This window comes from Lycorma delicatula, chromosome 12 (genome assembly GCF_047948215.1).
Source record: "Lycorma delicatula isolate Av1 chromosome 12, ASM4794821v1, whole genome shotgun sequence".
NCBI classification, from domain to species: domain Eukaryota; kingdom Metazoa; phylum Arthropoda; class Insecta; order Hemiptera; family Fulgoridae; genus Lycorma; species Lycorma delicatula.
The window spans coordinates 26,136,687-26,151,214 of record NC_134466.1 but is presented as its reverse complement, the minus strand read 5'-3'; the positions used below and the strand labels follow the sequence as shown (position 1 = coordinate 26,151,214).

General features: G+C 31.1%; 1 protein-coding gene across 50 annotated transcripts in view; it reads left to right on the top strand.

Moving 5' to 3' along the window:
• LOC142333458 (uncharacterized) overlaps positions 1 to 12,297 on the top strand; it is a 338,230-nt gene extending 325,933 nt beyond the window's left edge. For all 50 annotated transcript variants that reach the window (XM_075380614.1, XM_075380640.1, XM_075380639.1 and 47 more), the window contains 2 exons: positions 3,341 to 3,484; positions 12,090 to 12,297. In XM_075380614.1, the coding sequence (XP_075236729.1) occupies positions 3,341 to 3,484; positions 12,090 to 12,140 (195 nt within the window). In that variant the 3' untranslated portion in view covers positions 12,141 to 12,297. The remainder of the gene's footprint in view (positions 1 to 3,340; positions 3,485 to 12,089) is intronic.
• Positions 12,298 to 14,528: the final 2,231 nt, after the last annotated feature.

Genomic DNA, 14,528 nt, shown 5'->3' with positions numbered 1-14,528 from the left:
GCGACTGCATGGTATCTTTAATTGAGTTATAACACTGAGGGACATGTCTATCAAGGCATTTGCTTCGGTGGCATCGTGACATATGTCAAACTGATGATTGTAATATCAGTCAGAGGATCAATATGACGAACTTTGGTAAAGGCTATCAGGGCTAATAATGGAGGAAGTGGTGTGGCGATAGAAATCGTCACAAAGGAGTAAGGATGTCTTAAATTACATCTGTTTATAAATATATCAAAACAATAAGCTGATTCCAGTAAGATTTTATAATTTTTTCTGAACAGAACAAATTTGTTTTCAATATGAAGTTAATAAATTCTCTTGTATAATTTTAGTAAACATTAAATCAAGTTTAAGTTTTACATGTAGTTAATGAACAGATTTCTGAATGAGATCATTTTATCATGCACAACATGATACTGTACACTATAACTCCTCGTTCTACTATAATACAGAGATACTCACATTTCATTTGAGTCGTGGAATGTAGGTATGCACAACTGGTAATGTGTTAAAGCAAGTGTTGGAAATGTCTACAATTTTCCTGAAGGCAAACCCTTCACACTACATTTTTTGAGATGAATTCCTAGTGAGGAATTTCTAGTTTATGTAGAGTTGACTGACACGATTCAAAATCTGTATCATCTGCAATTAACATCTTTGTAGAAAAGGTAGGCCTTGATCCAGAAAAGTGCATTGGGCAAGGATACGATGGGAGTCAGGGATCCCTGCAGTATGGCAGGGAAGGATGGTGGTGTCCACCAGAAAATTACTCGAGAAAAGAATATGAGAGCATTATACTTTTTCTGTGCTAGTCACAAACTGAACTTTGTTGTAAACAGCTCACATGAAATAAAAGTGATGCAACATGCGACCTCCACATTAAAAGAAATAATAAGATTCTTTGGAGAATCAGCCCTTCATCGAAAATGCATACCAAATATACCAATGCTCTGTGCAATCTGTTGCTCTCAAAAATTAAAAAAGTATTGCCACATTCAAGAAACACTAAGTGCAAATTGTTATGGCGCTTGAAAAACTGTCAACAGATGGTAACAATGCAACGAAAAAAGCGGTTATCAAATGCATTATGCTGCTACAAAATCAGAAGTTCATTGTTAGTGTTTGTCTCATACAAAAATATTCGGAACTACTGCTGCCGGTGGTACACGCTCTTCAGTTAACAAATATGGACTTACTTCAATGTTGAAATCACCAAAAAAATCATCGACATCATAACTTCATCATGAGAAGACATCATGGAAATGCAGTTGTTGAAAGTAAAAGTGTGATAGCAGACGCTGAAACAATCGCTGAGCATATTTCAACAGATTTCAATATGCCACGAGTCATAAATCAGCAGAAACATCGTGCGAATCCACGAGCATAGACTCCTGGCGGGTTTTGGAGAAGATCACTAATTATTCCGTACACAGATTCATTAATAATGTCTCTGGAAGAGCGTTTTTCTGAGGAGAACTTGCCCGCATTCTCATTGCTTACATTGCACCCTCACATAATGCTTGATATGAAAAACTTGATAAAAAAACTACAAGTTTTTTAGTTACTACAATTTTAATGATTTTCTTGGTAAAGCTGTACTTTAGTACAACCAATGGAAAGGAAAAAATATGCCAAATGCCGAACTGAAGGAAGTAGTACTAGCTGCAGTAGTGAAAGAAACCCAATTGTTCTACCCATCCATAAAATGGATGCTACTTACCTCACATCCACAAGGTTTACTATATCGAAAGATCCTTTAGCACCTTACGCAGGACAAAAACTTTGTTACTGTCAACAATGACAAAAAATCGGCTTGTCGGTCTTTGCATGATGAGTGTGCATAAAAAAGTGTTCTGGAAGCTAAAAATAAATGTGAGAAAGAAATATTGTTTGGATCAATACAGAACTCTCATAGGCTAGTGCTGAATTATGATTTAGATAGTTTCGAATAGCATTCCAATTATTAATTTTGGCGTTTTAAAATGTTCAAATAAAACCATTTTTTAACAAAAAACATTTCATATTTTCCCCCCTGGAAAAAATCCAGGCTACTGCCTATGTTATAATACAACTGCACTTGCCATCCTGTTCCCAGAGATTATTTTTTTATAAATGAGGTAATAGTATTACATGTTTTGTAAACAGTGATGAACATTTTTGTGCATTGTAAGTATTAATAGGTAAGAATGAGGACACCTTGAAAAGATTCATGTATTAAATGAGATAGACAATAGTTTAACAAGTTACTAACTAAATCTAATTTCATGCTAGTGTTAGAGTAATATTTTAAACCCTTATTTATTAAGAACAAATTTTATTCTCTTTTGATCTCAAATATCAAAGTACTGACTACTGTTTAATAGTACTAATTCTAGTTTGATTATATTTTCTTTCTCTATTTTCTTTGATAACTGTATCTCACAATTGTATTTAATAAACATACTGCTACATTTAGGGGTTGGTTAAGTAGTGTATATTCAGTTTATGTAGTTCTAAATATTTTAAAATTCAAATAAAGGTTCTAAAATTCTTCATGAAGCCCAAACCAGTCCTCAGCTGATTTCTTAGTATCTAGAAGAAAAGCATATATTTGTTTAGGTGGTCAAAACATAAAATAAATAATGTATAATTAAATTAATAAATGCAGAAACATTTATCGATAATGTGCTGTTTCTATCCTGATAAGGATTCTATACCTCAATTTCCTGAAGAAATTATTGATTAAATAGATGGATACTGCTTGAAGAGTGCCTTAAAGATCTGTGGATGAGCTTGTATTGTGGTCAACGTGAGAATTTTGTCCCTTATCTACTACCAACTGTTTCCATATCTGTGATCATTTCTCAATCTAGTGTTCAGCCAAATGCCTGCTGGATCCATACCGAAGACACTATCAGGATCAGCTTGAATTGATGTATCCTGGTTTTTTTGGGATTTGATCAGTACATCTTTGATTATGGATCTACCCATGACTCTTTAACATACTTTATAGCTGTACTATCTCAAACTAGGACTGTAGAGTCCATAATTAAACACACATTACATATATATATATATATATATATATATATATATATATATATATATATATATATATATATATATATATATATATAGTGTGTGTGTGTGTGTGTATGTGTGTATTAAAACACAACTTTGTTGTATGCAGTCATGAATTATTAGATCAAATGCACCTAATCTTTAAAGAATGTATTTATTTATTTTATTAATTCCCATTACCATTAATTTTTTTAGGTGGCTTATTTAATATCTTAATTTATGTTTATGTAAATATCCTTGCATTATTTATTTCTAATATATAAAACTATTCATTCAGTTGCAGACCTTTGTAAATAAAAATATTTTACAATACAAAATATTAAACTTCACCGTCGGTGGTTATCAGTTAACAAAATTTTTATTTTTAACTAAATGTATTGGTCTTACATACTGTTTGCAGCATCAACATATTGACAATTATGTAAGTTTTGAGATATTGATTAGCCTTCTCTTCATGGTTAATAGCATTATAACAAAATTTTTACTTGTAATGATTTACATATTGTATATTTTGTGTAAAAAGGTTTAAAAAAGACTTCCCATTTAGTAAACTATTTTATTTAGGTAGTATAACCTACATATGAAAATGGTCACTGTTATTCAAAAAAGAAACAAAATTTTTTTATTATCCCTATAATTTTTATATTTCTCTATCCTGATGTATAATTGTTCAGTCCAAAAATTTATTTGTTGAATAAAGTTAAAAAGCACCTGTATCATTTTAGCTAAAACCTGCAACTGCTGTAATTCTTTATTTTATTTTATAAAAATTATTTACTTAGGAAAAATCCATTTTTAAATTTTAAGATTATTAATTTCCAAGCTATAGTCATATTTCAAATTGACCAAATTGTTTTACCACTTGGCCGCGACCAATCAACCTACCAGGAAATTTGTCCTTCAGAAATTTATGAACAGTTATACTCAATGTGGCGTCCAACTTGCTGGAATATATGTTGTAGATGTTGTTGATGAGGAGAGGCAAAATTTTCCAATATATCGTGGTAAATGTTCATAAAGGAAAAATGAAGTGATCTCACCAGTGTCACTTGTCACATATTAATTTTCAAACTGTCCTGATGTGCTCGGCATTGAAATGGGGGTTTTCTGAATCCCAGAATCTGATGTTTTATTTACCTTTAAAAGTGAATAAAAAGTAGCCTCATAAGATTTATTTCATTAAGATAATTGTCATCATCAAACAAATCAAGGAGAATTCTTACGATTAATCCTATCTTCTACTGTAATAGGTGGCACTACCTTACCAGAACAAATTTGAAAAGGTTCCTTAAAACATTATGAATAACTGAACAAGGAATGTTTAATTCAGGTGCTGCTTGTCATGTTGACTTGTGTGAACTATATAAGTCCTTAAATAATAATAATAAAATAAGTGAATGTTATACTAATTCAGCATTTTTCCCATGTAACCTTTAATGTGATCAACAATGCTATTTCCATTGCTATTCACAAGCCGTAATTGTGGTGATCTTTAAATCTCATTTTGTGTTGAACCACAGTGTCCTATTCTTTAAAAAAAACCAATCAGTACATTTTCAAATTTTCTTTAATTCATTGTCACTCGATAGACATTGATGAAAATTTAGCAGCGTATTCATTAGAATTCGGTCAGTACAGTTTAGTACTTTCTCATTCATCCATTTATGTGGTATTACAATAAAATTAATGATTTTATTTGTAACTATTCAGTATTGTAATAAAATGTATTACAATAATATAAAATGTAATTTACTCACAATATTGATACCAATTTATCTACGTAGTATGAATTATTAATAAATGATGGGAAAAGAGACAACTCCTGCAGTTCTTCAAAACTCTTATGGGAAACAAAAGTGACAAAACCAGTTGCATTAGTCAGTATGCTGGGAGAGGATGAAAACAGCATGTCATAGTGAATTGATGAATTTAATTCAAAGAAAATCTCATTAATGAATTTGAAAATAAAAGTAGACTTAATATTTAAAAGGCTTACTATAACATGAACGATGCTACTTATATATCTGTTGTGCTTAATTCCAGTCAATAATTTTAAGAGGCACTTAATATCCATGTGCATGATTTAGGAGCTGCTAAAGTAACAGACTTAGTATACCTCACATACGCAATTTTGACGATGATTCGAATTATTCAAATAATAATTAAATAACCCATAATGACTTTTATCCAGATACATGGTAAGAAGGTCTTCGTTGTTGAACATGCAGGAAAATATTACTGAATTATAGGTCTAAAAGATAGTATTGATAACGGATCGTTTAGTATGTTTTTGTCGGTGATCATTTAGCAGTAAATAGAACCGTGATTGTCCTGATCAGTAAATTAAAACTGCAGTTAGGTGATAAGGACAGTGCTGATAAGTCATAACGAATGCTAGGCTATAAAGTAAGGGAGGTTTAAAAGAGGATACTGAAGAGAACTGAAAGTGGTGGTGGAAAAAGGAATTAACTATTTAATGAAGGCCAACTGGAGGATGAAGAGGAAGGAAGTATAAATATTCAATGATAGCATTTAATATTACGATGTACTTTTTCTATTACTTGCCTGAAAGTTAAAGATTATATTCAGTTTTTAAATTGGTGAAGATTTTTATACTCGCTGATACATGTAACAGAATGATGTAGAGTGATTTATGGAGTGTTTTCAAGAAAATAACACTTTGTGAGAGCCAGCATATTAGAAATCACATGTACTATAGAGCGCAAAAAGAAATTTTTAACAAATTATAAATAGGGATATGTTTTTCATGATTTTTTTTGTCAAACTTTTAAATGCGATAGCGAATTTTAATGAATTAAAATGAATAACTATAAATAACATGTTTTATCAACCTGGTTTAGGTAATCAGCAACTGGAAGTCAGAAAAAGATGGAAAGGAAATACATACAGGTACAAATAATGTAGAAACATTTTTGCATAAAAGAAGTTAGAAAATTTTAAAAGAGAGATTAATGTAAACATAGAAGTAATGGAACTGCAGTAAATAAAGTGAAATGAGAAAGGATGAAGTTATTAGAGGATAATGTTACAATTCAGGAAGTAAAAAGGTAGGAGTGATGTAGGCATAATTCTAAAAAAAATAAATAGCAGTGTACTAGGATAGTTTTTACTAATGATAGGAAAAGTGCTATTAGAATGAGAATAAACCCAGGAACCTGCTTTCAATAAAAGTTTATATGCTAACTAATCAATATGAAGATTGTACAATTGAAGTACTGTATTAAGAGAAAGAGAAAATTATGGAAGAGTAATATAAACATTGTTGTAGAATAATATGGAAATTGGTGCTGTAGGGCACCCAAACGTACTTTGGAGGGATGAACAAGCGAAGGTAAACAACTGAGAACACAAAATGAAAATGGAGGAATGATAAATAAATACTACAAAATATATACTAATAATAATGCTAATAATATAGTCTAGTAAAAAAACTACTAAAGAAGGCTGGAGATTTTGAAATCTCCAACTTCTTTGGTAGATTTTTAGAAATCTGCTGGAGATTAAAACAAATATAAAATTGTCTATTTATTTGCAGAAGAGAAATTGAGAAATGCAATGAATCAGATAAGTAGAGTGCCAGGTGCTTTTATTGATAGCGATCATAACAGTGCGTTCAAAAAGTCACTCTACAGTATATTTTAGAATCATGTGGTGCATTCTGGTCTTTTTATGTTAGGTTGGTTGCCCGTGGTTCATTGGGTATTGCTCAGTGATAAACCAAGACATTAAATGTGATTTATTGAACATTCTTTTTTTCATTTTGTGTTGTTTCATTTATCGAAATCAACAGTTCTGAGAGAAAAAGTAATGATTCTTTTAATAAAAAAATACACTTTTCACGAAAGACATTGAACATGCCTTTCAAGAAGTTGACAAGTATATTGATTTAGTGAAGGGCAATTTTTCTGAAAAGTTTTCAGATACTTGCTGTTCCTTACTGCAATGCATTTCAAACTCTTATCGAAAAATTTCAGAAAACAGGCTCTGCTGATGATGCTGATCAAAGTGGAAAACCACCTAAATTAACTAACTGATATGGCAGAAATTCCATCAAAGCTAATGCATAAGTTAGCGAAGCGGCAAGATATCAGACTTGCTACTGCACATAAAGGTGTAAAAAAAGAAGTGAAACTCTTTTCCTACCAAGTAATGTGTATTCAAGAACTGAAACCAACAGATCATGTCAAAAGACTAAATTATTGTAAATGGTTTAAACATTTCATTGACCAAAATTGCGTAGGTATACTAAAGGTTAGGTTTTGTACAAAAAGAGTGGTTTCAACTGTGGTTGACTACTAACCTCTTATTAACTGCATTAACAATCTTTACATGACACAAAAATTGGAGACTGGTTTGATGTGAACAGAATGCGCATTGCGAGTCCAATCATTTTTGAAAATACAGTTGATAGTGATCATTATTGAGCTGTTTTAACAACTTTCATTAATCTGTTAACAGAAGTGGAAATCAATCACAGCTATCCCAACAAGATGGTGCCGCAGCTAACAGGTCAATGATTTTTATGAAATATCATTGGTAAACAAACCATTTTGAGGGGTTTTTGGCCTGCACAATTGCCTAGTCTGATTCCCCCATATTACTTTCTATGGAGGCAGCAAAAATAGCAGTGTATCGCAACAGACCACACACAATTGACAAACTAAAAACTGCAATAACGGCATACATATGAGAAATTCCAGTACATCAGTTAGTAAAGTGTATGAAAACAAACTAAAACATGTATAATGTTGTATTAATGTTTGAAGAGGTCATTTTCAACACCTTTTATAAACTATTCCAGTTATTGTAATATCCAATTCTATAAAATAATGAAATAAACATGCAAAGCAATAATTAAGGAAGTTTCATCATTACACTCCCATAATTCCAGTGCACAGCAACTTTCCAAATGCACTGTACTTATGGTAGTAAAAATAAAAGTAATATTAAAGGGAGTTAGTTAAAAGAGCTGAGAAATTAACTAAATGGAGGGTGAAACAAATTGCATCAATTGGATAAGAGAGAAGTTAGCTTAAGAATTAGAAAGAAGAAATGCAGAAGAGCACTGTTTAAATGAATTTTTGTTTAATATTAAAGATGCCATGAAAACAGCACTGGAATAAAACAATTAACTTTATTAAGGGAAGAAGAATAAAGAAGCCGTGGGTTACCAGATAGGTGATTGAATAAATGGAAGAATACAGGCAATTAAAATAAACAGGAAGGTTGAAGTTGAGATGCTCTACAGCAAATTAAATAATGAATCAATAAAATTCAAAAAGCAAATCAGAAATATCTTGCAGATGAATTATCAGATAGAGAAAATTTAGAAAGAAATGGATGATATGAACTATGTGTAAAAAAAATGAAAAATTAAAACGGATATACTTAAAAAATTGGAAGAAATATACAGTAAAAGTGTACTGATCTAATATAAAGCCACAAAATTTTCCTGTAAAAGATCAAGTATAAATGTAACAGGATGAAGTAGGAGCATCAATCAGAAAATCAAAATAAAAAATGGAAAAGTAAAAAACACAAGGGTTAAAGTGCGAGTTAAGAGATTCTGAAAAGAAGCCTTGACTAAAAAATAACTCTTCAATAATCCCATGGAGGTAATTCTGAAAAGAGCTCTTTCTTATGTTAATAAAATAATATAATAGTTCTAAAAAAGAAAGATGAATTAAAGTAAAGTTTTGAAAACAACTGATTACTTACGTAAAACTCATAGGGAAAATAATTTCCTTGAAGCGGAATTAAATGAACAGGTGAAGCGGAGAGTGAACAAGTTTAGAATTGTAATTAGAACATGGACAAGCTTATTTCAGAATAGGAAAGCTAATCCGTCAAGAGATATTGTGAGGAGAAGGATTGACTAAAACAGTACTAGAAGGATCAGCTGAAGGTGCAAAGAAGAGAGGCCTAAAAGATCAAGAATGATAAAAATTAAAAGAGATTGGATCTACAAAGAACTAAAATTTTTAGTTGAAAATATAAAGCAATAAGAATCATACATGGTCCAAGGCCCGCATATCAAACAGATACGACAGTGATGACGAGTTGTAAAAATAATGCAACCGTTTAGCTTTCAAACTTAGCATTCCGTTGAAGAACAGGTTAAAACAATCATTAATTTAATCCCTTCTATTTTTAAGAATTCCCTTTATTCTGCTATATTTTGTTCATTTGTCATATTTGACAAACTTCCAACATCCTTGACATAATCATTTGACTTGGTGAAAAGTTCAAGTTGCTTTTCAAATCAAAGAATAGTTTTTTTTGTATGTATGAATGCAAATGAAGTGTAGTTTGTACAGTCTCAGGTCAACCATTCCCAAGATGTGTGGTTTGAAATCAGCTGATTTTTGACAACAAGTTAACCACTAGACCAGCCAAGTGGCTAGTTTCAATTAACTACTTACTCTTCATCATATTAACTCGCATGTATATCTGATGTTGTCTAAGGAACATTACATTACTTTCTTTATAAATTCATTGAATTTCTGAAAATTAAAGGAGATAAAGTATGTCTTTTATTATTATAATATAACTTTACATATAATCATTCAGCAATAGTATAAAGAATCATGAACATTATGCTCTTTTATGTTGTAACATTCCTTTCATTTGAAAAGCTGAAAAAAAATAGTATCAATACAACACTGCATACTTCTATGCATACAAACTTAAATATAGCATTTGGGTTTACAAAGATGAATCAGTACAAATAAATTGTATTTCTAACAGAATTTATTAAAAAATAAACAATTCTGGCATTTGTAGATTAAGCAGCAGTTGTAACAACAGACAAACAATTTAATGGCTTTAATTGGCACAAAGTATCTTTAGATATATTACAATTACGGTTTTAAAATGCTACATTAAAGTGAATAAAAATAAATAAGTTCCTATATAATCCACTTTGGGCAAGGAATTTGCCCTCAGTAGCCCCTTTAAATAATAACACCAGTGTAACAGTGCTTTAGCTAACCTTCGCATTCTATACTGTCATTGTACTTGCAGATTTAAATTTCCAACTTCTAATAAATTAAATCAGACAAAATCTGCAGTAATTTAAATGATGAAATTTTCAAAATTTACAACATTTAAGAATCTTTATTTCATCTGTAGCTTTTGTGTAAAATATAATTTAACTTTTTTGAGGGAGCTGTTTACAATTGTAGCCCAAGTAAACAGATGATATAAGTGGTTTTACAAGTGGTATTGGACATCTGGAGTAAAGAAATTAGTACAGATATATGCAAGGTAATAGTGTAGACATATTGGAGCAATGTAAAAGGAATGCATATATTTGGATACAGTCACTACAGGAAATAGAAGAAAGTTTAAGGGGCAAGAATACAAAAGGTGAGCCATTTCAAACATTCTTCAAAAGAGTTGTTGAGGCACAGATACGTGCCTTTATTTCAAACTGCTTATAAAGCATACTAGTCACTGATCTTGACATATAAATTTGGAACATAGGTTAAATAAATAGTAAAGATAGAAGTAAGCTACAAATGTCAAAATAAAGTTTTTGAGGTAAATAGTAGGAAGAACTTGCAACCAAATGACTACTACTTTGTTTTGTTTCAAATCATGATCCTCACTGGTGACTTAAACACAGGAAGAATAATTTGATAAATATTTCATGGAAACTAGTTCAGCATTCATAGAATGGCAGTGATAAACAAAAATACAATGCGATTACATTTAACTCCAGAAGGAGTAATATATTTAAAAGTGCAGAGCATTATTAATTATAATGTTATTATTATTATTATTACCCAGAGACCAATGCCAACAAGGAACGCACTCGCACATTCCTCACATGGCAAGAAACCTGGGACCACGATACCAGAGAACGATGGACCGCAAGGCTTATCCCTCTGCTCAGACCGTGGACAGAGCGGCGGCATGGAGAGGTGGAGTACTACATGAACCAATACCAATTTTTAATGGCTCACAGGTACTTCCGTGCTTACCTCCATGTCATAGGGAAAGCGCTGTCCCCCGACAGCCATTGCCCCCGTGTACAGGATGACACTGAGCACACATTTTCAAATGTACTCGGTGCGCGGCAAATCAAGGGACACTAGAGGCGGATCTGGGAGCACTGAGCCTCCACGATGTGGTTGCAATGATGCTCCATAATCTGAGGAGCTGGAAAAGTGTAGCCCGATTCTTCGGCAAAATTCTCGGAACCAAAAAGGATGACCTGGATAGTTCTGAAAATTAGGTAGCACCTAATCAGGCTAGTATAGGAGGACTCGACCGGAAGTATCGTGTTAAATGGTTCTGGGGTCGAGTTCTGGTAGAAAGAGGGTGGTTTTAGTCGGTAGTCTGCTGATAGTGATTGGATAATACCATCTGCGGGGGCCCGACATTCCGTCCGTAAATGCATTTCCACCTCCCACCGCAAAAAAAAATAATAAATAAATATTATTATTATTATTATTATTGGTCGACCTGAGACTATACAAGACTACACTTCATTTACATTCAATGATATCATCCTCATCCATCCTCTGAAATAATATCTTATGGTGGTCCCGAAGGCTAAACAGAAAAAGAAAGAAGAACATTATTACACAAAAATCTCTAAGGAAATTTCCAACTCCAAACAATCAGAAAAAAATTCTACCCCATTGAAAACCTATAACATTAAAGGCAATGCAAATAGATTATAAATGATCCTACTTCGCATAAGAAGGTGCAATAATTGATACCTTATCATTATCAATTATGAAAAATTTGCAAAATACTAACAATTTTCTACCACTTGTATTTGATGCTTCTATCATTTAAATTTCTTATAAGTATTGGTTCTATCTGTATGAAAAAGTTAATTTACTGAATTGTTCCTTCACAAATGACTGATAATTAACTATTTTCCCATAAAAATCACCCAGAAATATAACTCGAAATATAACCTAGAATTATAAACAATGTAATTCATTAAATTGCACATTACTTAATTTTAAATGTGTTTTGTTTAATTTAAGGTTTCTTCTTTAAATGATCACTTTTTATATGAGTTTGACGTGCAAAAATGACTTATGAGGGCAAGCACTGAAAATGCTGTGATGAATGATTCTGTTTAGTAGTAGAAGCATCCTACAGCTGTTACAAAATAAAATCCAGCACCATATAAAAAATTAAAGGTGTAATTATATAGCAAATAAAAATTTTATTGTTATAATAAAAAAAAAAGTAACAGAGAGTGCTTTATTAACTATCCTTTAACTGTTTCTTTCTTTTTATTTTATTCTGAAGTAAAACAGAAAAGCATCTTGAGAACTTTACAATGTAGTGCGTTCACAGCATCAATATGCTTATGCTGATTAGCTAGCAGCAATCCCAAAATAGTGTAAGCATAACTTTACAGGCTGAGGATAGTTTATAAAATAAAAATATATATAAATAAAAAATATTACCATCACAATGAATTATTTGAACTTTGATTATTTAATGATGCATGTATGATTCACACTCAAAAGCAAAGTAGCAAGAGAGATATTACAAGCATAGTCCTGTACAATTCAATTCACTCTGTGTGCTGCAAACATTCATACACAAAATGTCTCTGAATGGAATCAATTTTTATGTATCCTCTTCCCTGGAAGGTTTTAGTTATAAATACAGACAACTTAAATACAGACAATAGTATTTAGTTATAAATACAGACAATACATAAACAAAATCTTATTATATTTGTACCATTCTTCTCCTACTAAAATTTTAATTAAACTAATCCTGCGCTTAGCAACCACAAAGAAAAAATTATCAGCAAAAGGAAACTATGAAAAGAGTAGAGAGATTAGATCTTTTATTCTAATTGGTACATAATAAATTTATCTACGCTCAGCCCAATGTTATTTTTTTCATTTACATGTGTTGATAAAAAAAGATGCTGTAATTTAACTTTTCAAAGATATAATGCAGCTCCTTCATCAGAGAATAATACTGTTTTTAGTTTAATCACATTTCATCATGCTGATTAATTTGGTTCTCACTTTGTTCATGAAATCTATTTTCCATTTTTCACTCATTAAAAATCTTTTGATCTACTTTTTTTTTCAAGAAGGCCCCATATCTCTAGACATTGAAGACTTACTATGAAATATTTTTATACATTTCTACTTAAGAATTATTTATCCATTGGATTTGCGTGTGCATCACCTTGCTGAACTCAAAGAAGTATGCATTTCCATCCTTCTTAAAATAATGTGAATCATCTCTGGACTAAAGGTTCAAAAGCTTCATACACAATCGCAATTTTTCATTTCATATATAATTATCTTAAGATATTTAGGCCTTAAGTATTCCCCATAATGAGTAATCAGATATGGTAAGGTCAGTGCTTGGTGGTAGTCATTGCAATTAGACTGAATTTGCTTGTGAACCACAGCCAGTTTACTAGCACGGAATTAGTCATTTAGGAAATTATGCACTCAAGCAAAATGAGGTGAAGCTTCATCTTCCTGTATCCAGACATGTTCCATGATTCTGTTGTTTAGATTTGATGCATTAACCATCTTTCCATATAAATTGCAGATAAGAATCACCATTCATGTATTCTTTAAAATATTATGATCCAAACAAATATTATAATGTTATCCCAGCTCCTTCAGTGAGATGTGATACATTCCTTTCCAGTTCCCATCCATAATGAAGAAAACTTCATCCATAATGAAGCTCCCATCCAAAATCCAGAAAATTACATTCCTGCCTCATGAACTGCAATAGATTGCACATTCAGAAAACAACAATCTTGTTCAGGACACCACATTTAAAATCATGCTAATATGTCTTCTTTAATCTATTCAGGATTCAGCGCTTAAAAATAGATAAGAATTAATTATCAAAGACTAAAAAACACAATCATCGCTGGTATGTGTATACTAATTGTTATTTGCAAAATAAAAATAAAGATTTCTGAACTAAAATAAGAATTCTAAATATTAAAAAATAAGTACGAACAATATGTTATTTTTGTTTAGGAATTCAATCAAAAAATTCCATTTATATCATAATTTCTACAAAATAAAAACTTTTTTTTATCATATTTGCTAGTAAAAATGTGTTTTTTATTAATTCAACATCTTTTATTTTTACATACTATTTTTCATTTTATACAAATTATACGGAAACTTGTTCTGAAGAAGCATGTAGGGACTTAGTAACAAGAGTGCATACATAAACCAACTGTGTTATTAATTCAGCCGATTTGTATATTTTCCAAATTGTAGAACATGAGAAGCAACAAATGGGTAAAATACATTATATTACTAGTATAATATTTTATACAGAATTTTATTGCTTAAATTAAGAGCAGGTTAGAAATTATATTGGTTCATAAAAAAAAAAAGAAAAAGATTAATAACAATTATTTACGTTCTCATTACAACAGTTTTTTTTTTTTTATTTATTGCAGTAGTTAT